Source organism: Pseudonaja textilis, chromosome 5, assembly GCF_049901715.1.
Source record: "Pseudonaja textilis isolate UNSWEBS1 chromosome 5, rPseTex1.2, whole genome shotgun sequence".
In the NCBI taxonomy this organism is placed as follows: domain Eukaryota; kingdom Metazoa; phylum Chordata; class Lepidosauria; order Squamata; family Elapidae; genus Pseudonaja; species Pseudonaja textilis.
The window spans coordinates 25,433,332-25,455,639 of NC_141994.1; the positions used below are offsets into that span (position 1 = coordinate 25,433,332).

Consider the following 22,308-nt stretch of genomic DNA (forward strand, 5'->3'; position numbering starts at 1 on the left):
TCTTCAGGATCTGGCCTTCTAAAGAGCAGTTCAGGGTTGATCTCCTCTAGGACTGACCAGTTGGATGGCCTTGCAGTCCAAGGGACTTGCAGGAATCTTCTCCTCCAGCCCCAGAGTTCAAAGGCCTCCATTCTTTGGCGCTCAGCCTTCCTTATGGTCCAACTTTCAAAGCCATGCATTGCAACTGGGAAAACCACAGCCTTGACTCTACGCACTTTTGTTGGCAGGGGGATCTCTCTGCTTTTTGGTATGCTGTCTAGAATCCCTAACCTTAACTCCTACACAGTGCTAGAATCCATAATAGAATGGTCATAATGGAGGAAGGTCCATAATTGCTTTGACACATCCAGTGAAGGAGGTTTGTCTCCTCTCTGAGTTCAACCTTTGAATTACTTTTGAAGATTTTCTAGGGGTTCAACCAGAACCCACCTTTCATAACAGAAGACCCATTTTTTAATTTTTTTTTACTATAACAGAGAACAAATAATTTGGCTCTCTTTGGTTCTGTCTATGTAGGGGTTACCTAATGTTAGGACCCATTGATTCATCCTTGTCCAGAATTGATTTTGGTAGATCAGTAATGGATGGCTGAAATGAATCATGGCGGTGTCAGATTGATATGTGTATGTCTATAAATTTCGAGAGTTTTTTTTTTCTTTTTTCTACAATTTTTGATTTTCTCAATTTTTGTGTGTAAAATAAGTACCTATTTTATTCCTCCTCCTCTTCTTCCACTCCACCAGCACCCCACTCTCTCCCAGCACTGGGGATGTTACCTAATTGGGTCATGAAATGTCTGCAAGAAACAATCAAGCTCAGAAAGCACCAAGGATCCACAATCCTCCTTCTCCTCCCCCTTTTCTTCCTGCTCCTCTCCCCCTCCCCCTCCCCTCCTTGTGTTTCTCTTCCTCCTCTTTCCCCTGCTTCTTCTCCTCCCTGCCTGCTTCTTCTCCTTTTCCTTCTCCTTCTCCCCCTGCTTCTCTTCCTTCTCCTTCTCCCTCTCCCCCTCCCCTCCTCCTGCTTCTCTTCCTCCTCTTCCTCCTGCTTCTTCTCCTTCTCCCCCTGCTTCTTTTCCTTCTCCTTCTGCTCCTGCTCCTCCTCTTCCCCCACCCCTTACACAAGAAACAGCCTGCAGCTCACAGATTCCCTATACTTTAGCCTTTATACACTTAGCAAATGGCTGGAAAGTCTTAATAACTGGTTATTACCCAATATATTTTTCTTCCCCATTGTTTGTCCTTCCATCATAGTGATGATTTCTGTTCCCGCCCACCTAAAATCAAATAGAATTAGTTGTTCAGATGTGCTTTTGATAGGTGGTATTCTTGGGAAACAATGAGAGGAAATATTTCCCTGGCTTTGAAATCAAATTAGAAGGGAACACAAATGGATAACTTGATCAAGAGGCAGTAAACCCACACGGTGCCTTTTTAAGGGAAGGGGAATTATGGGAGGGGTAGTTCCATGCCTAACATCTGGAGAGGGAAGGTTTAGCACATCTTAGATTGCACACCAAAAAGTCATGTTTTAAATGGTTTGTTGTTGTCCATGAACACAACTCTCTAGAGCAAGTTGACCAGTGGGGTTGTTGTTGTTTTTTCATTCCGGCTTCTACAAGGCAGCTTTGTTTTGCTTTGATCTCCATGGGGATATTATATAGGAGTCCTTCTGGCTTGGCCCAAGGTAAACTGTTTGCCTTGGGTTGAACTGTGTCCTTGGGCTAATAACAACCGAAAGCTTCTTTCAAGCGTGTGTGTGTGTGTGTGTGTGGTTGTGTGTGGTTTGCTGTTCCTGGTGGCTATCTGAACAGCCATCAAAATGAAACGATATCTGAACCGTCCACTTTGGGCTGGGAGGCAGAAGGATTATGGCTTTTCATTAGGATTCATAAAGTAATGCAAAACATATTGAAAGAGACTTCAAATGTGCATATATGTGTGTGTTAAGGAAAGAAAAGGAAAGGAAGGGGAAATGGAAGAGAAGGAAAGGGAAGGAAGTAAATAAATGGGGAAGCGAAGGAAGAAAATAGATAGGGAAGGGAAGGAAAAAAGGAAAGGAAGCGAAGTAAATAAATGGGGAAGGGAAGGAAAAGAAAGGAAAGGAAGTAAATAGATGGGGGAGGGAAGGGAAGGAAGTAAATAGATGGGAGAGGGAAGGGAAGGAAACAAAAGGAAGTAAATAGATGGGGAAGGAAAGGAAGTAAATAGATGGGGAAGGGAAGGGGAGAGGAGAGGAGAGGAGGAGAGGAGAGGAGAGGAAAGGAAAGGAAAAGGGAAAGGGAAAGGGAAAGGAAAGGAGTGCAAGCTTTAGAACATAGAATAACAGAGTTGGAAGGGACCTTGGAGGTCTTCTAGTCCAGCCTCCTGCTCAAGCAGACAAATTGGTTGTCCAATCCCTTCTGGAAAACCTCCCACATGGAGCACCCACAACCTCCAAAGAGAAGCCCTTTCCACCGATTCCATTGTTTGACCCTTAACAAGTGGTGTCGTCTTCTCCTTTTTCCCTCAAAGGATGCGCTATAAGCCCAAAGAAAACATCACCGAATATTTCGACAACACCCTCTCATACTTCCAGCCGAACATCATCCGTTTTGAACCCGATCTGTCCATCGGCTCAGAAAATGACACTGTCACCACTGTCAACCTTGCCGTTGTGGTAAGCGAGCCCTCCCATCAATATTTCCCTCCTCTGAAGATGAAATTGGAATAGTCGGTCAATAAAAAATGGGGTTTGGGGATTCTCAGGACTGTGGGATGAGGTTCTGTTTTAGTCTCTTCATGGATGAATGAAATGGATTTTTTTCAGATGATTCACCTGAAAGTTTCCTAAAATTAGTCCCATTTGACTCCCACGCATTTCCTGCCTCTTTCCCACAAACATGTTGTGGTTGTGTTACCCTGGCCATAGATGTTCTTCAGCTTCAGCTTCTTTTCCATTTAAACCTTTGGAGACTGAGGAAGCTTCTCAGATCCCCTTGTCCGCTCTATTTTTGGCTACTTTGATGAGATGGCAAACAAAGGTACCAATTACTATGGCTTGGTAGCGTCTCTGGAGGAGCCATACAGACCTCCAGAGATTGTGAAGTTCTCAGTAAAACATATTGCTCGAACCTCTAGGGCCCGTGTGTGCTGAACAATTTAGTCCTTGTTTGTATCCCATTTTTGAAATAAGACTATTTAAATACACATCTAAATCTATATCTATCTATCTATCTATCTATCTATCTATCTATCTATCTATCTATCTATCTATCTATCTATCATATCTCTGTCTCTATCTCTCCCATCTTTCTCTCTCTCATCTATGTATCCATCTATCTACACTATATATCTTTATCTACAGTATCTATCTATCTATCTATCTATCTATCTGTCTGTCTGTCTGTCTGTCTGTCTGTCTGTCTGTCTGTCTGTCTGTCCGTCCGTCCGTCTGTCTGTCTGTCTGTCTGTCTGTCTGTCTATCTGTCTATCTGTCTATCTGTCTATCTGTCTTTCGATATATCTCTGTCTGTCTATCTATCATCTATCTATCTATCTATCTATCTATCTATCTATCTATCTCTGTCTCTATCTCTCCCATCTTTCTCTCTCTCATCTATGTATCCATCTATCTACACTATATATCTTTATCTACAGTATCTATCTATCTATCTATCTATCTATCTATCTATCTGTCTGTCTGTCTGTCTGTCTGTCTGTCTGTCTGTCTGTCCGTCCATCCGTCCGTCCGTCTGTCTGTCTGTCTGTCTATCTGTCTATCTGTCTATCTGTCTATCTGTCTATCTATCTATTATCTATCTATCTATCTATCTATTTATCATATCTCTGTCTGTGTCTGTCTGTCTCTCTCTCTCCCTCTCTCTCTCTTTCACTCTCTCTATATATACACACACACATACATACACATATACAGACACACATACACACACACACATATATAATATATCTGTCTCTCTCTCATCTCTATCTCTTTTTCTCTCAATCTATCTATCTATCATCTCCCTCTCGCTCTTTCTATCTATGTCATCTATCCATCTAGCTATCTATGCTATATATCTATTTATCTGCACTATCTATCTATCTATCTATCTATCTATCTATCTATCTATCTATCTATCTATCTATCTATCTATCTATCTATCTATCTATCTATCTATCTATCATATCTGTCTGTCTGTGTCTGTTTATGTGTCTCTCTCTACACTATACACACACATATATAATATCTCTGTCTCTCTCTCACACACACCCCTTTCTTGATCTATCTATTGTGTGTGTGTGTGAGTTGATGGATTCTGCATAGGGCTGTAGTTGTTTGGCGAGAAATTTGGCTAGGTTTTGTAGAGGTGAGCCTATGGAGCTGATTGACTTAACAATCATGGCAAGAAAGGTTGTAAAGTAAGACAAAACTCAACTTAACAATTGCCTCACTTAGCAACAGAAAATGTGGTCTCAGTTGTGGTTGTAAGTCGAAGTATTTGTATTAATGATACCAATTAATGTTCAGCATATGCTCAGGTTCAAAACTTTTAAGACATTTTGTGATTTGATCACATATGGGACTTACGTCAAGGCTCTTTATGTCGATTTGCATTCCAGTATCCAAAATTTAAGTCTTAGACTTAGACTTAGATTAACAGAATTGGAAGATACCTTGTTAGGTCATCTAGTCCAGAGGTGGTGTTCAGCAGATTCTGACCAGTTCTGGAGTACCGGTAGCAGAAATTTTGAGTAGTTGGGAGAACCAGCAAATCCCACCTCCGACTGGAGATTTTACAGCATCCTTCCCCTGCCACGCCCACCAAGCCATGCCCACAAAACCGATTGTAAAAAAAATGAATCCCACCATTGATCTAGTCTAACCCCCATTTCCTACACCATTTCTGACAGATGGCAGTCCAATCTCATCTTGAAAGCCTCCAGTGATGAAGCACCCACAACTTCTGAAGGCAACTTCTGTTCCGTGGGTTGATGGTTTTCACTGTCAGAAAATTTCTCTATTTCCAGGTTGAATCTCTCATTCAGTTTCCATCCATTATTCCTTGTCTGGCCTTTGGGTGCCTTGGAGAATAGCTTGACCCCTTCCTCTCTGTGGCAGCCCCTCAAATATTGGAAGACTGCTCTCCTGTCTCTCCTGGTCCTTCTCTTCACTAGACTAGCCAGGCCCAATTCCTGCAACCATTCTTTGTATGTTTTAACCTCCAATCCCCTAAATCATCCTGGTTGTTCTTCTCTGCACTCTTTCCAGAGTCTCAACATCTTTTTTATAGTGTGGTGACCAAAACTGGATGCAGTACTCTAGGTGTGGTCTCACTAAGGCTTTCTAGAGTGGTATTAGTACCTCCCTTGATCTTGATTGTATCCCTCTGTTAATGCAATCATCTTGGTATTTGTCACAGGCTGCACCAGCTTTGTTTAAAGCTGGACTTATTCAAGCTTTGATGGACATCTGGATGAAATCTTCCAAATCATATTTCCTCCAAACAAGAAGCGTGAAAGAATTACTTTGGGGCTATGAAGATCCCTTCTTGAAGAAAATCCCAATGTCAAAAGTTCCCAAGGTTGTAGGAGTATTCTACCCTGTAAGTATAAACTCAAAGGGAAAATTATTTACTTACAATGTGATTGTAAGAAAAGCATCTGTGCTGGTATATAATAACAATAGCACTTAGACTTATATAACACTTTATAGTGCTTTACAGCCCCCCTCTAAGCAGTTTACAGAGTCAGCCTCTTGCCCCCAACAATCTGGGTCCTCATTTTACTGAACTCAGAAAGATGGAAGGCTGAATCAACCTGGAGCCTGGTGAGAATCAAACTGTTGGCAGTCGGCAGAGTTTGTTTGCAAACCTGCATTCTAACCACTGCACCAGCAGGAAGAAGAATGAAAAAGGGAATAAGAGAGGAAAATGAAGGAAGGAAGGAAGGAAGGAAGGAAGGAAGGAAGGAAGGAAGGAAGGAAGGAAGGAAGGAAGGAAGGAAGGAAGGAAGGAAGGAGGGAGGAATAGCAACAGCACTTGGACTTATATACCACTTCATAGTGTTTTACAGCCCCCATAGTGCTTTACAGCCCTTTACAGACATGAGTGGTTTACAAATGTTAGCATCTTGCCCTTAACAATCTCGGTCCTCATTTTACTGACCTCAGAAAGACGGAAGGCTGAGTCAACCTTGAACCTGGTGAGAATCAATCTGCTGGCAATGAGCACAAATTAGCCTGCAATACTGCATTCCAACCACTGCACCAACAGAAAGAAGAATGAGCAAAAGAACAAGGGAGGGAGGGAGGGAGGAAGGAAGAAAGGAAGGAATAGCAACAGCACGTAGACTTATATACTGCTTTAAAACTGTCTCTAAGCAATTTACAATGTTAGCACATTGCCCCCAATAATCTGGCTCCTCATTTTGTCAACCCCTCTTTAAAATCCCGAATATTCAGAACATTGAAATTAGAATAATGATTTCTGTGTTAGCATGGCTGATTGAAAGTCAATAGGTTCTTTTATTCTCAATACAAAAGCATTGCTGGTATCAATCTACTTCATTGCATCTTAGAAATAAAGCAACAAATATGATTTTGATAGGGGTATCAAATAATTTTCTTATCTTGTTTCCTTTCATCAAGTGATAGCACCAATCTGACTGTGGCTTGTCTAGAAAGCTAAGCAGGGTTAGTCCTGGATCATAGTTGGAGGTGGGAAACAAATGTGAAAATCTACTTTTTTTTGCCACTTTGGGGGAACTTGGATATCTGAATATGCTATCCTTATTTCAGAAGTGAAAGGGTTGGTTTTTTAATTTTCAATATTTTTTTTGCAACTGATTATTTTCCTATTTATCTATGTAATAAGGCATCTTACTCCATTAGTAATTAGTCATTATATCAATGACTGTGTTGTAAACACATTGACAGTTTTACGACTGTGATTGCATCATAATTTTAACATTATTTTTGACACTGCGTGAAAAATGGGAAGGTGGATAAAAGTTGAAAGCCACGGCAATTTTTTGATGATCAACATTCAGAATGCAACATTAGCAATTCTAATTAATTAAAAAAAGGACATAGCTAATTCTAAGGCAGGAGGGGGGAAATGGGATAATCAAAATGGGATGATCAAGGAAGTGGAAATATTAGCATTAATGTCCATAAACAACTTGCATCTTTGTCATACAAGAGAGGTTAAAATATTTGTCAATTCCATATCACCAAGTTGAGGTTCCTGGGAGTTTGCTTTTAAAGTTGTAGCAATGTTTCGGCAGAATCTCATCTGCCATCATGAGGCTTCTGTATAGTGTTCATCTGAGTCAGACTTTTACAGTGGTTTCAGATTTAAATTTGGGGCACAAACAGATCCCCCCTGATACCTCCAGCTCAAACACACCCCAACCAGGCACCCAGATGAAACCTAGCTTCCTAACTAATGATAGCCGTCCATTTACCCGGAGCCAAGCTGCACTAAAGGCCTCCAATAAAGCAACACAATGTTGCCAGCCAATCAAGATACAAAAAGAGCCACAAAACAGACAGAAGATATTAGAAACACCAATCAAGCAGAACACAGCAAACTCCAAGACCAATAAACACAGACCAAGACTCCCAACCAATCAGGATGAAGAAAAAAACCATTCTGGCACAGCAGTAGGCTTGCCCCAAATTTAAAACTGAGACAGCTCTGACGAACACAGTACAGAAGCCTGATGATGGCAGATGAGATTCTGCCGAAACCTTGCTACAACTTTAAAAGCACAACTATAATGACATGGGAAAATACCCGAATAAGGCTGAATACCAATCACACAAAAATTATCAATGGAAATCAAATTTAGTAACCCATGGAGGTCTGGATTTGGAATTACACTCAAAATTAAAGTGGAAAAAAAAATACAGGCTGATCCAACTTTGATTTAATGTCCTTAAATCAAGTCAAAATGAGTCTCAGTAGTGTGTGTGGCTTCCACGTGCCTGTATGACCTCCCTACAATGCCTGGGCATGCTCCTGATGAGGTGACGGATGGTCTCCTGAGGGATCTCCCCCCACACCTGGACTAAAGCATCCCCCAATTCCTGGACAGTCTGTGGTGCAATGTGGAGTTGGTGGATGGAGCGAGACATGATGTCCCAGATGTTCTCAATTGGATTCAGGTCTGAGGAACGGGCGGGCCAGTCCACAGCATCAATGCCTTCATCTTGCAGGAACTGCTGACACACTCCAGCCACATGAGGTCTAGCATTGTCATGCATTAGGAGGAACCCAGGGCCAACCGCACCAGCATATAGTCTTACAAGGGGTCTGAGGATCTCATCTCGGTACTTAATGGCAGTCAGGCTACCTCTGGCAAGCACATGGAGGGCTGTGCAGCCCCCTAAAGAAATGCTACCCTACACCATTACTGACCCACTGCCAAACCGGTCATTCTGGAGGATGTTTCAGGGAGCAGAATGTTCTCCACGGTGTCTCCAGACCCTGTCATGTCTGTCACATGTGCTCAGTGTGAACCTACTTTCATCTGTGAAGAGCACAGGGCGCCAGTGGCGAATTTGCCAGTCTCGATGTTCTCTGGCAAATGACAAACGTCGTGCACGGTGTTGGGCTGTAAGCACAACCCCACCTGTGGATGTCAGCCCACTCATGGAGTCTGTTTCTAACCGTTTGAGCAGCCACATGAACATTTGTGGCCCGCTGGAGGTCATTTTGCAGGGCTCTGGCAGTGCTCCTCCTGTCCCTCAGAGGTAGCGGTCCTGATGCTGGGTTGTTGCCCTCCTATGGCCTCCTCCATGTCTCCTGATGTACTGGCCTGTCTCCTGGTAGTGCCTCCATGCTCTGGACACTACGCTGACAGACACAGCAAACCTTGCCACAGCTTGCATTGATGTGCCATCCTGGATGAGCTGCACTACCTGAGCCGCTTGTGTGGGTTGTAGACTCTGTCTCATGCTACCTCTAGAGTGACAGCACCGCCAACATTCAAACGTGACCAAACCATTAGCCAGAAAGCATAGGAACTGAGAAGTGGTCTGTGGTCACCACCTGCAGAACCACTCCTTTATTGGGGATGCCTTGCTAATTGCCTATGCTTTCTACCTGTTGTCTATTCCATTTGCACAACAGCAGGTGAAATTGATTGTCAATCAGTGTTGCTACCTAAGTGAGCAGTTTGATTTCACAGAAGTGTGATTGACTTGGAGTTACATTGTGTTGTTTAAGTGTTCCCTTTATTTTTTTGAGCAGTGAATACATACATACATACATACATACATACATACATACACACACACACCTGAATTGTGACTATTTCCAGTATGAATTTTTAGCCCCAAATTTAGCCTACTTCAAAAATTAAGATCTCCATGTCCTAGGTACAGAGGAGAAAAAACACCAGTTTCCTACTAAAAACAGAAAATGAAAAATGTTGTAGAGCAGATTTTTAAATGCTAGCCAGTTTTATCTTGATGATGGAGCCTGTTTGTATCAAAAATTAATTTTCTGTTCTCTCTCTCTTTCTCTCATTCAAGTACAATGAAACATCTGATGGTCCTTACCAAATTTACAGTGGAAAAGGTGATTTAACCAAGAAAGGATCTATCCTCACTTATAATAATAGCAGGTATAATATATTTGGGGAAAACATCGCTTTTTAAAAAAAAATTACAACAGTTTAGTATCCGTTCTGTTTTGTGAACTTCAGATGATATAGACAGACAGACGGACGGACAGACAGACAGACAGACAGACAGATAGATAGTCTGGGCAACTGAATGGAGCTAGTGGAGTGTTTTAATGGCCGGATGCCCTTCCTGTCACCACTGAGGAGTTTTGATCAACAGATATATTCTCAATGTACTCAGAGAGAGAAATATCTGCCTCATATATTCTCAAGGACAATTGTTAGGTTCTTGCATAAAATGACTTTCTAATGTCATCATAGGGTCAGTCCTAACTAGAAAGTCTTTCACTTGAGCCTTAAGTGTCAAGTCCTTAACATAAATAAGTGAATATTGCATTTGTAGTAGCACTCATTTGCCATCCCAAACGCAGAGGTGTGAGCAGATTAATGATGATTAAAAATGTGCAGTGATGCCACCAGGGTTGAGACTCTTTTGGGCAGAGCTGCTGAACTACTGCTAACCTTATTTATTCATTAAATTTCCTCTCTGTGGCGGGAAGAAAGGAAAAATAAGAAGACAAGGACCTCCATTTTTCTAAAAACCCTTTTTAGATCTTCATTGGGTGCAACATAGTTCATAAGAGGAAATTAATTTAGCCTGAAACAGTTTTGTGGTCAGGTCTGCCATCAAACCACTTCAACACTGCTTTACTTCACTTTCCTGCCATAAATTTCGGAGGGAGGGTATGAAAGGGAGAGGATGATATCCAGAGACGATGGTTGAGTAATCCAAGGACACAACCTCGAGAATGAAATGCAAACAACCATCAAAGAGGCACCAAAAAGTGTTATCAAAACACCAAGTTTGAACCTTACTGGGCCCCACCAAGTTGATCATAGTGGGAGGACCTGAGAGGAGGGGAAAATTCCAAGTTTGGAAACCCTTAGACCTAGCTTTGCTACACTATAACCAACTAGCTCAGTAAAAGTATACCTTGAACCACCAAAATGGAATCAAGAGTCTTTCTTTCCTGAATGCTCAGGTTGGGACAGGTCTGACACTTATTAACTATACATACCCTCTTATCCTATCCTAAATTCTTCCACCTTTTTCAATTCCTTCTTATGAAGAATCTGATTATAAGAGGCTTTGAGATTAGAATATCTATCCTGTCCCTGTAATTATTTAATTTTCACACTTTTCTTAGATTCAGAAGACAATTGTTTAACTAAGAACTACCTGGCATCTAAGCTATGTGTTATTTTTTTTCTTTTTCAAAGGACCGTTCAATACTGGCAAAGTTATTGCGGTATGGTGAATGGCACGGGTAAGTGTGTCAATGGAACAGTATTGAATGTTCATTTTTGCATAGAACATACAATATACATTTTAGCTTACATTAAAATAGGCAAAGTTGGAGCTGAAGTCCAGGTGCAAAGCTGCTAAAGGTCCTTCTTCAACCCATACAATAAAATAATAAAGCAAAATAAAAGAGTTCCCTTGCTTTTGTTTTTGCCCTATCAAAATTAAGTAGAAACATCAAAGTTTATGAAAACAGGAAGATAGACAACAAGGCCAAGTTCCCCAAAGTTAGAAATTAAAGACCATAGATTAGGGGGGTGGGGAATTTGATTGCAATTGCTACACTAAAAAATGGATTGGCATATTTGAAGGGAAAGGGTTGAAGGTCTTTTTCAGAAAGCAAGATTAATTTCAGGGTCCTGTTTAAACTTATTCCTCCAAGCATGACATTTAAATTTGAGATCATGAGTTCTATATTCTATATTCTCTGTTCTATTCTATGCCATTCATTTTCTTCTATTCTGCATTCTATACTCTATATTCTGTATTCGATTCTATGCCATTCATTTTCTTCTATTCTATTGTATTCTATTGTATTCCATTCCATTCCATTCCATTCTATTCTTATTCCTATTCCTATTCTATATTTTATATTCTATATTCTATTCTATGCCATTCATTTTCTTCTATTCTATTCTATTCTATTCCATTCTGTTCTTTGTCCTATTCTATTCTATTCTATTCTATTCTATTCTATTCTATTCTATTCTATTCTATTCTGTTCCGTTCGATTCCATTCCATTCCATTCCATTAAATTTTTTGTCCTATTCTATTCCTATTCTATATTCTATATTCTATTCTATTCTATTTTCTATTCTACTCCTCTCTCTTCTCTTCCATATTTCTGTTCTGTTCTATTCTATTTTTGGGCACCTATTGTTCAATAAACGGCTTTCCAGGTTGTAAGTCCCAATTTCCCTTGAGGTCCTACGTCAGTAAACTCCAGAAAAATGTTATTGCTGCATGTTGCTGCATGTTGTCAAAAAGGAGAAGATATTCTTTATTTCTTTAGTTGTGGAAGGCCTGCCTTGGCCTCTGATAACCCCAACAGTTAGAGTTGAGCAGCTGAGTTGGATGAACAGGGAATGAGGCTCAGCTGTAAAGTCGTGCTTTGCATTCAGATGCAGGATCTGGTGTTTTTTTTTTTTTGTACGCGCTGTGAGGCTCGCGATTCACAAGATATTTTGATTGTAACTCACAGATGCAGCTTCATTCCACCCTTTTGTGAATAAGAGTGAAGAGCTGCGTTTCTTTTCCTCTGACATTTGCAGGTAAAGTATTTTGAATAAGTGGGGCCCTTCCTTTCATTCCCAAATACAAGTAAACCACAATTTATGATTGTAACAGGGTATTTCTGATTCTCAGCAAGGGGGTTGTTAAGTGCCCGATTTTATAGAATAGAATAGAATTTGTGATGACCCAGTGTGGGATACAAAAACAACAAAGTCACAAAAACTAGTGAAGTCCCTTTAGTTCCTTCAACTTGGCTTCAAAGGTCCAATTATCATTGACTGGAGAAAAAACTCCCCCACAAACAGTTGCGACAACAGTTGTGACAACAGTTGTTCAAACTCAAAATACATATAAATTATAAATAGGAAAAAAACAACATAAACCACACTGAAGCAATTAATGAGACAAGGCAAGATAAGGGCTTGAAGACATCTACAGATATCAAAATACACACATTAGGAAGGACGCTAGACTCAGATAAGAACTGAAAGACTAGAATTATTTCACGCTTTGCTTCCAGTACTGGGCCATGCACAGTTTGTCATTTTAAACAGTCCTAACAGCTGCAGCCCATGAAGGGGATCAGGGCCCCTTCCTCCCCCATAGACCACACTATTCACATTTCTCCCTTATCCACTCCTCCCTGCGTGCCCTAGGATGAAGAGGGGATGGGCCTGGGTCCTCCTCTGAATGCTCAGCAGGCCTGTGTCCTTCTTCAGTTTCCTCCACAACCTCCGAAGCCACACTCCCACTCCCTGTTGGCTGTTCCTCCTCTCCCCCAGAGTCAAATTCTAACAGGGGCATGACAGAATTCTTTTATTGGCCAAGTGTGATTGGACACACAAGGAATTGCTTTGGTGCAATTGCTTTCAGTGTACATAAAAGAAAAGATAAATTCATCAAGAGTCACGAATCATCAGATACAATGCTTAATAATAGTCATAAGCAAATCATACTAGGAAACAGTCAATAGAAATCATAAGGATACAAGCGACAAAGTTACAGTCATGCAGTCACAAGTGGGAGGGGATGGGTCATAAGGAGTGATGAGAAAGTTAATAGTGATAGTAGTGCAGACTTTGTAAATGGTTGGACAGTGTTGAGGGAATTATTTGCTTAGCAGGGTGATGGCATTCGGGAAAAAACTCCTTGTGTCTAGTTGTTCTGGTGTGCAGATGCTAGAGTACTGCACACCAGAATAACTAGGCACAAGAACAGTTTTTATGAATTATTATTATTTTTTGCCATGTTGGTTAAGCGACTGACTGCAGTTGGTTAAGTCAATCATGCAATCATTAAATGAATCTCACTTCCCATAGGGATTTTGCTTGTTGGAAGCTGGCTGGGTAGGTTTCAGATAGGGTTAGGTTAAATACATGATTGTGGGAATGCTGGGATAGTCATAAGTAGAAGGACTGGTCATAAATCACTTTTTTCAGGGCCTTTGAAACATTGACTGCTTGCTCAATGAATGGTTATAAATCAAGGACTATCTGTAATATAATTTTTAGGTGAGGAAAGTAACATTCAACCAAAGGGACTTCTGTACTGAGTTACTGAATTTCACTCTAAGCAGATTCTCTATTTTTATAGAATAGAAGAATAGAATAGAATAACTTTATTGTCACTTTGAATGTGCACTAATTGGCATACATTAAAATGAAATTTTGTTGCATATAGCAATAGCCCTTAGACTTATATACCACTTCACAGTGCTTTACAGCTCTCTCTAAGCAGTTTACAGAGTCAGCCTCTTGCCACCAACAATCTGAGTCCTCATTTTCCCACCCACAGAGACGGGACAAGCCACTGGAATATAAATTGAGAGTGAACTCCACTCCTTACCAGCACTGATGATGTTACCTAGTTAGGTCATGAAACGCCTGCAAGAAAACAAGCAAGCTCAGAGAGCACCAAAGGACCCCTTAGCTTCTCTATTTAAATTGTACCTCAAAATCCACTTTCTTCCAAGCTGTTAACAGGCAGAGACCTTAACCATTTCATTCCCACCCCCATTATTTTGGAAAGTAATTGTGGCTCTTTGCAAAACTCTACATTTCAAAGCCATCTGAGAAGATGCATTGAATTGCTTTGCTTTCATATGGCTTTTTAGAACTTCTGCCCTCCCCCAAAATAATGATGGACTCTGTTTCCATTATGGTGAGAGGCCATTGATGCTAATCACCCCATTGCCATGATGGACAGTAATCTTGATTGAAGATTCTCTCATTTTGATCAAGGAATGAGATCCAAGATGTTAGATGATCAACTGATTCTCTGAGAAATGATGATTGATGACTACAAGATTGGTGGACATCCCAAAGTGCTTTTTCCAAAGGCAAGTGGACTTTGTTTTTTGAAGATGTTTTGATTCTCATCCGGGAAGCTTCTTCCGTTCCGACTAAAGAACCAAAGAAGCTTCTAGGATGAGAAGTGAAACATCTTCAAAAAACAAAGTCCAGTTTCCTTTGGGAAAAAGCACTTTGGGAGAACCGTGACCTGGATGCCTGAGAATTCTCCATAGACAAGATGGATGGATCTCTTTTTTTAAAAAAATCATCATCGTGCTGCTTTTATCTTATTTTTACAAAACAGGTCAATCTCCGCAAAATTTGAAAGCGAGCAGATAGTGAAAGACATTCCCCTTTACCGCTTCGTTATCCCTCCATCGGCTTTTGCATCGCCCATTACTAATCCTGACAACGTTTGCTTCTGCACCGATATCAGCATAAGCGAGAACTGTACATTAGGTGGAATGTTGGATATCAGCTCCTGCAAAGCAGGTAACGGAGTGAAAATACACTTAGTCAAAAACCTTTTTTAATAATAGAGATGTCTAGAATGTTATGCCTCGGTAAACGTTCCTCACCCTGTCTGTCTTTGCGTCAAAGCTTGTGTTTTTCATGACAATCCAGAGGGAGAGGCTGAATAAAAATGGCAACAGGTTTAAACATCAGAGAGGCCCGTGGGCTGGATCCAGACTGCAGGGAGTTTAGATCTGGCCTGCAGGACCACTCTGGAAACAGTGAAGGACCGGCCTGCAATGCTTCTGCCAGCAAAAACAGAGCTTGGAAAGGTCCCACATGGGTCTCCCGGGCTCCTTTTTCAGCTGTAACAGCCTCCTGCAGCCTTCTGCCAGTGAAAACGGAGCTCGGGGGGGGCTATGTGCAACCCTCCTGGGCTCTATTTTCACTCACAAAGGGGTGCAGGCAGTGGCGGGGTTCAAATTTTTTTTACTACTGGTTCTGTGGGCATGGCTTGGTGGACATGGTATGGCTTGGTGGGTGTGGCTTGGTGGGCATGGCAGGGGAAGAATACTGCAAGATCCCCATTCCCTCCCCACCCCACTAACCTGCTTTCCAGCTCCGTTCTCCTGTGCAGGGCAACTAAAGGAGACCCAGCCAATCATCTGGGACTCAGGAGGCAGAGAATAGATGGGGGTGGGGCCAGTCAGAGGTGGCATCTACCAGTTCTCCAAACTACTCAAAATTTCTGCTACCGGTTCTCCAGAACTGGTCAGAACCTGCTGAAGACCACCGCTGGGTGCAGGCGGCCATAATGGCCAAAAATGGAACCTCGATGAATGACATTGAGCTGGCCATGCTCCCCCACAACACCTTGAGGTCAAACACAACCCTGATGCAGCCTTCAATGAAATCAAGTTTGACACCCCAGCAATAAACAACCACTTATGAATAGTTTGAAAAGGCCAAATTAAGGGGAGAATCCTTTAGCTGCACACTTTGATAGCATCTCCCTTCTAAAAGAAGGATAGTCGCCTGCAGGGGATGGACAAACAAGTCAAGATTGCCATTCCATCAAAATAATCAAAGTTCCATCTATGTGTGTTTGTTTAAGCATGCAGTAGATGAGGTACACATAAACAGAGGGAGACACAGTCACAAAATTGTGTCTGTCATCTTGATGTTGATGACCATGGCCTTGGTCCTGGATTCTGCCAATGAGGAGTTAGACCAGGGGTGTCAAACACAAGGCCAATGGGATGGATACGGTGTGGTTGGATCCGGTCTATGGGGCCATCCTGGAAAATGTAAGGGGCCATCCTGCATTGCTTTGGCTCAGCCTACCCATATCGCTTCAGCCCAGTCTACCCAGTGTGAACGGGAAACATGCCAGAAGTTTGGGAAGTGGCATCAATCTGGCCACACCCACCCAGCTGGCCATGCCCAGTGAGTGCCATCAATCTGGCCACACCCACCAAGTTGGCCACACCCACCCAGTCGTCCAGCCTTCAATTAAATTGAGTTTGACACCCCTGAGTTAGATTATCCCAAAGTTGCTTTATCAAGAGGCAACTGGACTTCCTTTATTGTTTCTTTTTTTTTTAAACAAATTTTATTCAATTTTTCACATTAAAAACAAAAATCTCTTTTTAGCGGACAACATATTTCCGGGTCATCACCTTTACATACAAATACGACAGCAATTATACATTCATATATGCATACTTCATTCTATTATTACCTTTTCCATTCCAAATTTTCAGTAAGGAGAGAAACAAACACATTAATTCTAGCCTCTTTCATTAATTTCAATCGAAACATCTTTTTGTTTCATTTCAATTATTTCAAATATAATCCTTTAATATTTATTTTAAAAATAAAGATAAACAATATGTGTTTGCTTAATAATAATGATGATAATAATAAAAAAAATTACCAATGTCTCTCCTTGCTTTTAATAGTCTATATTAACTTATTAATTTAGTTGGTTCTTTAGTCTGTCATATTCCCTTTCCATTACACATTCTTTTTATAAATTCTAGATTAATACAAATGTTAACACTAAAAAAAAAACAAGTATAGGTTTCCCCACTTTTACTGCTTTGAGTGTGACACCTCAATGATTAAAATATACCTTTATTCCCTCATCTTGATTCCCAGTAGACCATTATTTTTAAGAAGTTACAATAATAATCATTACATCTTTTCATTTGGATTCCGCAGCATATTTCCCCCCCTTGATTTTTAATAAGAGTTATCAATATCTACATTACCCTATTTTCTAAATATTTTTAATTGCAGAAATATTCTTATGACCCCTTACCCCCCTGCAGAATCCCCTTTTTAATTCATCAACCATTATCTCTAAAAAAACAATTTCTTTTCAATATTTTACTATTTCTGTATTTCTTTATTTCATGCACCTGTTTCTTACTGCTTCTCCCCCCCCCCTCTTTTCCCCATATCTTTTCTCATTCTAGTTTATATCCCTCTCTTTCTTAATATCTTCCTTTCCCCTTTTCTGCTGGATCTTTCTGCCTTTCCCGACTTCACAGGTATTCCCCCTTTTGATTGCCTTCTTAAATCCCAACTTTTTAACCTTCCTTCTTTCCCCACTTCTTTGTAGTGTTCTTTCTGTTAATTGTCTATTTAAATGTCTTCTCCTTAAATCGACTCCTCCTCCTCTGAAGCTCTTTCTTCTTGTTCTTCAATCGCCATTTCCATTTTTTCTAACACAGAGCAAAGTGGTTCATCTCTTTCCTGTAGTAGTTCTCTCATATTTTTAAGTTCTATTTTTAATTCCCAAGAGCTATCATCATTACACACTCTTATATTTTATGATCGTTAAAGTCCACCAAAAAAAACCAGTAACACTTTTACTTTCCTTCTTTCTTCTTTCAATTTTCTAAAGTTCTCAGTTATTCCAGCCCAGGGTCTATACCAAAAACATCAATCAATCCCACAGTCAGTCTTTCCTTGCTTTTTTCTTTATTCTGGTTCTGCTTTCACTTTCTAAGATTCTTACTTTGTTTCAATACTTCTTTAATGTAATATCCACACAAGTTCATTCAGAAACAGGATGCTTTCCCTTTTGTTTGAGCTCAAGTTTTTGTCAATAGGTGGCACTCTCCATTATACAAAGTCTTCACCTTTTCCCCCTATTTTTTTATTTAGGGTTTTTCAAACCTCAATATTCCAGCACACTCCAATCTCCAATTTGTAAACTTTATTATCATTATTTTTTGACAATCTTAAATCCAGCTTTATTTTATGCCTGTTTATTCCCAAAATATTTTAGTCCAATTTAGTTAAATATTTAGTTCCAGCTTCTTCCTTTCCTGGTTCAAAGCCCCACTTAGCTGTCAAAAATATTTTCTTTTCTTTTTCCTGTCCCTTTTTAATTTCTCTGCTCACTTTTCTTTTCTTAAAAATTCCATTTTACCTTAATCCCAGGGTACTTTTGTTTAGTTGTATTGCCCAGTTGTCCCAGTTCAGATGTTATCCACCTCTTTCTTCCCTCCTGCACAAATCTTAATCCAACTGAGTCCTCCTCTTGGGGGTGCCATTTTAAACCACCACTGCAGTTGTCTTTGGGGGGGGGGAAAGACCAAGCCCGGGGGGGAGATATGGCTCCCCTCAACCTGGCTTGTGGCTTCCCTTTACTCCACGCCCCCAGACAGCTTCAGCCCCTAATCATAATGATCAGGGCTCTCCAACGAAAGAGCACAGACCATAGCTGCAGAGAGTCATGATCTACGGTCCATCAGCAAGAAAGCTCCGCCTTCTTCCTCTTTGTTGTTTCTTGAAGACATTTCACTTCTCATCCAAGACACTTCTTCAGTTCTGACAGTCCAGACAATCAGAACTGAAGATGCTTCTTGAATGAGAAGCAAAATATTTGCAAGGAAAAACCATGAAAGTCCATTTGCCTCTTGAAAAAGCACCTTTGGCACAACCATGACTTGGATGTCTGAGAATCTGCATGGAAGAATTAGACTAGATTAGCACCTAAACTTGGATGAAGGTAGGGGCTCTCAAATGAAACTTTCAACCCCTTAGCTTAAATTACTATAGAATATTTAAGATGAGAACCAATTTGGTTTCATTGATACTCATTAACCCTGGTAGTTCTAAGTTTTTAATTTATCGGAACATTGGGCATCCCCGTTCTAAAGTCGCATCATAATTTTTCCTGAATTGAATTGGGTCGATCATGTCACATAATGGACCTACAAGGAATCCACAGAAGCAATTAGGAAAGGATAAATTTGGACAGTTTCCCCCAAAAAAAATTTGATAAAAAGTTTTTTATTTATTTTGACAACAAACATTTGACAAATACAACTGTAAAAGATCAAATAAAACAATTTTTCCATTTTACAGTGTGTCGGTTGGTACATATCTTTTGTGCACAATATCAACAGTCTTTCCCTTCTAAATTTAAATCAAAATTCATATTATATAGATCAACTACGCATATTATATTATTATTAACTCTTTATTAGACTTTAATTATACATTCATGTCATCCTTTTCAGGAAAATCTCAACTTTTACAAAACCTAGTTCATAATACCATTCATTTCATTGTAATCAGTTATAACATATCATTACATTCTTATCTTTACTATTATGTTGCATTTATATTATAGTATATTTTATTTCCCTATTTTCTTATCTAGCCATTAATAAAATACATCCCAAATTTTATAATATTCTTTATCTTCTTGCTCTCTAATTGCTAATATCAATTTACTCATTTCCGTACATTTCATTATTCCAAATTCTTTTTGGAATGTTGGGTTTCAATCGTGTCTAATTGGCCAAGCTTCCCAGGAGTTGTACTTGGTGAATAAGCTCCCCAAGTGGTTTGCAGCTCTCTGAAAGATAGAAGCATCTCCATTCTTTTGTTCAGTTTCACTAGTAGAATGGAACTTGATGATACAGCTTGTACATTGTCTTCATTTCCCTTTTCTTTCCATAGGTAAACCAGTCTACATCTCGTTGCCCCATTTCCTGCATGCGAGTAAGGAATTTTTTCAGTTTGTTAAGGGATTGAAGCCAGATAAGGAAGAACACAAAACCTTTCTGGATGTAGAACCAGTAAGTGAATTCCTTCTCTGTCACAGAATTTGTCCCCTGGAGTTAATTTTGGGGTTTGTTCACTGAAGTGGAAAGTTTTCTCTAGTTCATTTGGTCCACAAATGGGATGTAGATGTCAACTTGTAAAACATTCCTATTCCTGTTTTCAAGTTGCCATAAACAAGAGGGGAGAAAAATCTGAAGGAGCAGTACAGCAGTTTAAAACCAGAAGTACATTCCACCCCTTAGCTTAAAAAGATTGTAGCTAGGCTACCGGATCTTCTGACCATGAAAATCCTCCATTGGAGAGCATGATTGATGACAACCAGCCTGTGAACGGACTTCATTGTAGTATCTGATTTATGATACACCCAGTTGGAAGAGGGAAACAGGGGACTGTAAATTACGTATGTCAGAGTTGGCTTCATTTAGGTTAATGCCAACATGTTGCTCCTAATAAATCTTTTGAATTTTTTTGAAGCTTGGCCTGAGACTCATGATTTAATTAGGGCAATGAAACACCTGACAGTAATTTTTTCAAGAGCTCACCAGCCTCTACTTCAATAAGGTTTTGGGGTTGTTATTTTGCTGCTTATTCTAAGCACATTAAAAAGTGTCACACTGATCTTAAAAGCAAACCTCAATCACAAAATTGATGAATATTCAGTTTCAGTTAATTGCAATTGAAATCATTGAAACAAGTAAGGTAGCTATGGCTTCCTGGCTATTGAGAGTCCAATGCTTGTAAAATCTTTCCAAACTCAGCATCTGAATGCATTATTTTGAATGCATTTTTTTGTCTAATTAATGCTGCTAATATTTGAACAGTCCCACCCACAAAATTCACTATTTGTTTTTTTGTTTTGTTTTTTAGATCACAGGATTTACCTTGCACTTTGCCAAAAGGCTGCAGATTAATCTATTGGTGAAACCAAACCCAAAAATCACGTAAGTCTTGGATGTTGTTCTTTTCTATGGGAAAAAGGTGGATTTTCTGCATGTTTGCTTATTGGGAGAACTGGTTTATGAGCAACAGCATCTCAGGATAGGTCAAAATCTGCAAATTGGCAGGTGTGACATCCTCCCTGGAAGCTTCTTCTAAACAAATTCTGATTGGACAGATGGACAACGGTTGAGTGTAGGCTTCAAAAATCAACATTATAGCTAAGACCTTATCTGTTTTGTCCACTCTCCCCCAAAATATGTGTGCTTGGCCATCAAAAATAGAGCTTTCCTTGCTATTTTTTTTGCTTATTTTGAAAACACCATTAGCCTTTTGCTCAAAGGTAAAGATCAGGGGTGTCAAACTTGATTTCATTGAGGGCCGCATTAGCGTTGTGTTTGACCTCGTGGGGAGGGGGGCAGGGAGCATGGCTAAGGTGAGTATGGCCAGCTCAACGTCTCTCAACAGTTTTAAATTTCTGGGTGTTACCCTAAAAGAGGACCTGACCTGAGGTACTCACATTGCAGTCCTGGTCAAGAGGGCCCAGCAGAGATTATACTACCTGAGGCTTCTCAGAAAACAACAACTGAATGAAAAACTGCTGCTGACCTTCTACCACTGCACCATAGAGAGTATCTTAACTTACTGCACACCTGTGTAGGGTTTGTCAATTGCACCAGGGCAGATAGGACAGCACTCCAGAGGGTTAACGTCATTGCCCAGAGGATCATGGGTTGCCCTCTCCCCTCTTTGGAAGAGCTTCATAGCTCCCTCTGCCTCAAGAAAGTTCAAAACATTCCCAAAGATCCATCTCATCCTGGGAACCCCCTTTTTTTAACTATTACTGTCTGGCAGATGGTACAGGACAATGATAAAAACAAGGACAAACATGCTGAAAAACAGCTTCTAACCCAGGGCAGTAGCTCTGTTGAACTCTACTGTATAGTGCAATATTAATGCAATAGCAGGGGTTTTCAATTCAATGTGTGCAGTGTGAGGGATGTGTGTTTGTGTTTATTTTCATAGTCATAAATTGTACACTGAAGATGGTACTTAATTTCATTGTACAAGGTGCAATGACAATAAAGTAAACTAAACTCATCAAGGCTCCGTTTTTGGCTGTGATGACCTCCTGCAGCCTCCTGCCAGCAAAAACAGAGCTCGGGGAGGCAGTGCCTGGCTTAACCAGGCTCCGCTTTGGGCTGCAACGGCCTCCTGCAGCCCTCTGCCAGTGAAAGCGGAACTCACACGGCCATGCCAAGCTCCCTTTTCACTGGCAGAGGGTTGCAGGGAGCGATTGCAGCCAAAACCAGAGCCCGGAAGGCTCATGCATGG

The 22,308-nt window shown here is 40.4% G+C and overlaps 1 protein-coding gene across 9 annotated transcripts in view; it reads left to right on the plus strand.

The window, feature by feature from the left end:
- The window catches only part of LOC113436599 (platelet glycoprotein 4-like), a 56,740-nt gene that overhangs the window by 29,318 nt on the left and 5,114 nt on the right, over positions 1-22,308 (plus strand). For all 9 annotated transcript variants that reach the window (XM_087934380.1, XM_087934381.1, XM_026701088.2 and 6 more), the window contains 8 exons: positions 2,511-2,655; positions 5,399-5,581; positions 9,517-9,608; positions 10,890-10,936; positions 12,174-12,243; positions 14,801-14,988; positions 19,933-20,051; positions 20,905-20,978. In XM_087934380.1, coding sequence (XP_087790506.1) covers positions 2,511-2,655; positions 5,399-5,581; positions 9,517-9,608; positions 10,890-10,936; positions 12,174-12,243; positions 14,801-14,988; positions 19,933-20,051; positions 20,905-20,978 — 918 coding nt within the window. The remainder of the gene's footprint in view (positions 1-2,510; positions 2,656-5,398; positions 5,582-9,516; positions 9,609-10,889; positions 10,937-12,173; positions 12,244-14,800; positions 14,989-19,932; positions 20,052-20,904; positions 20,979-22,308) is intronic.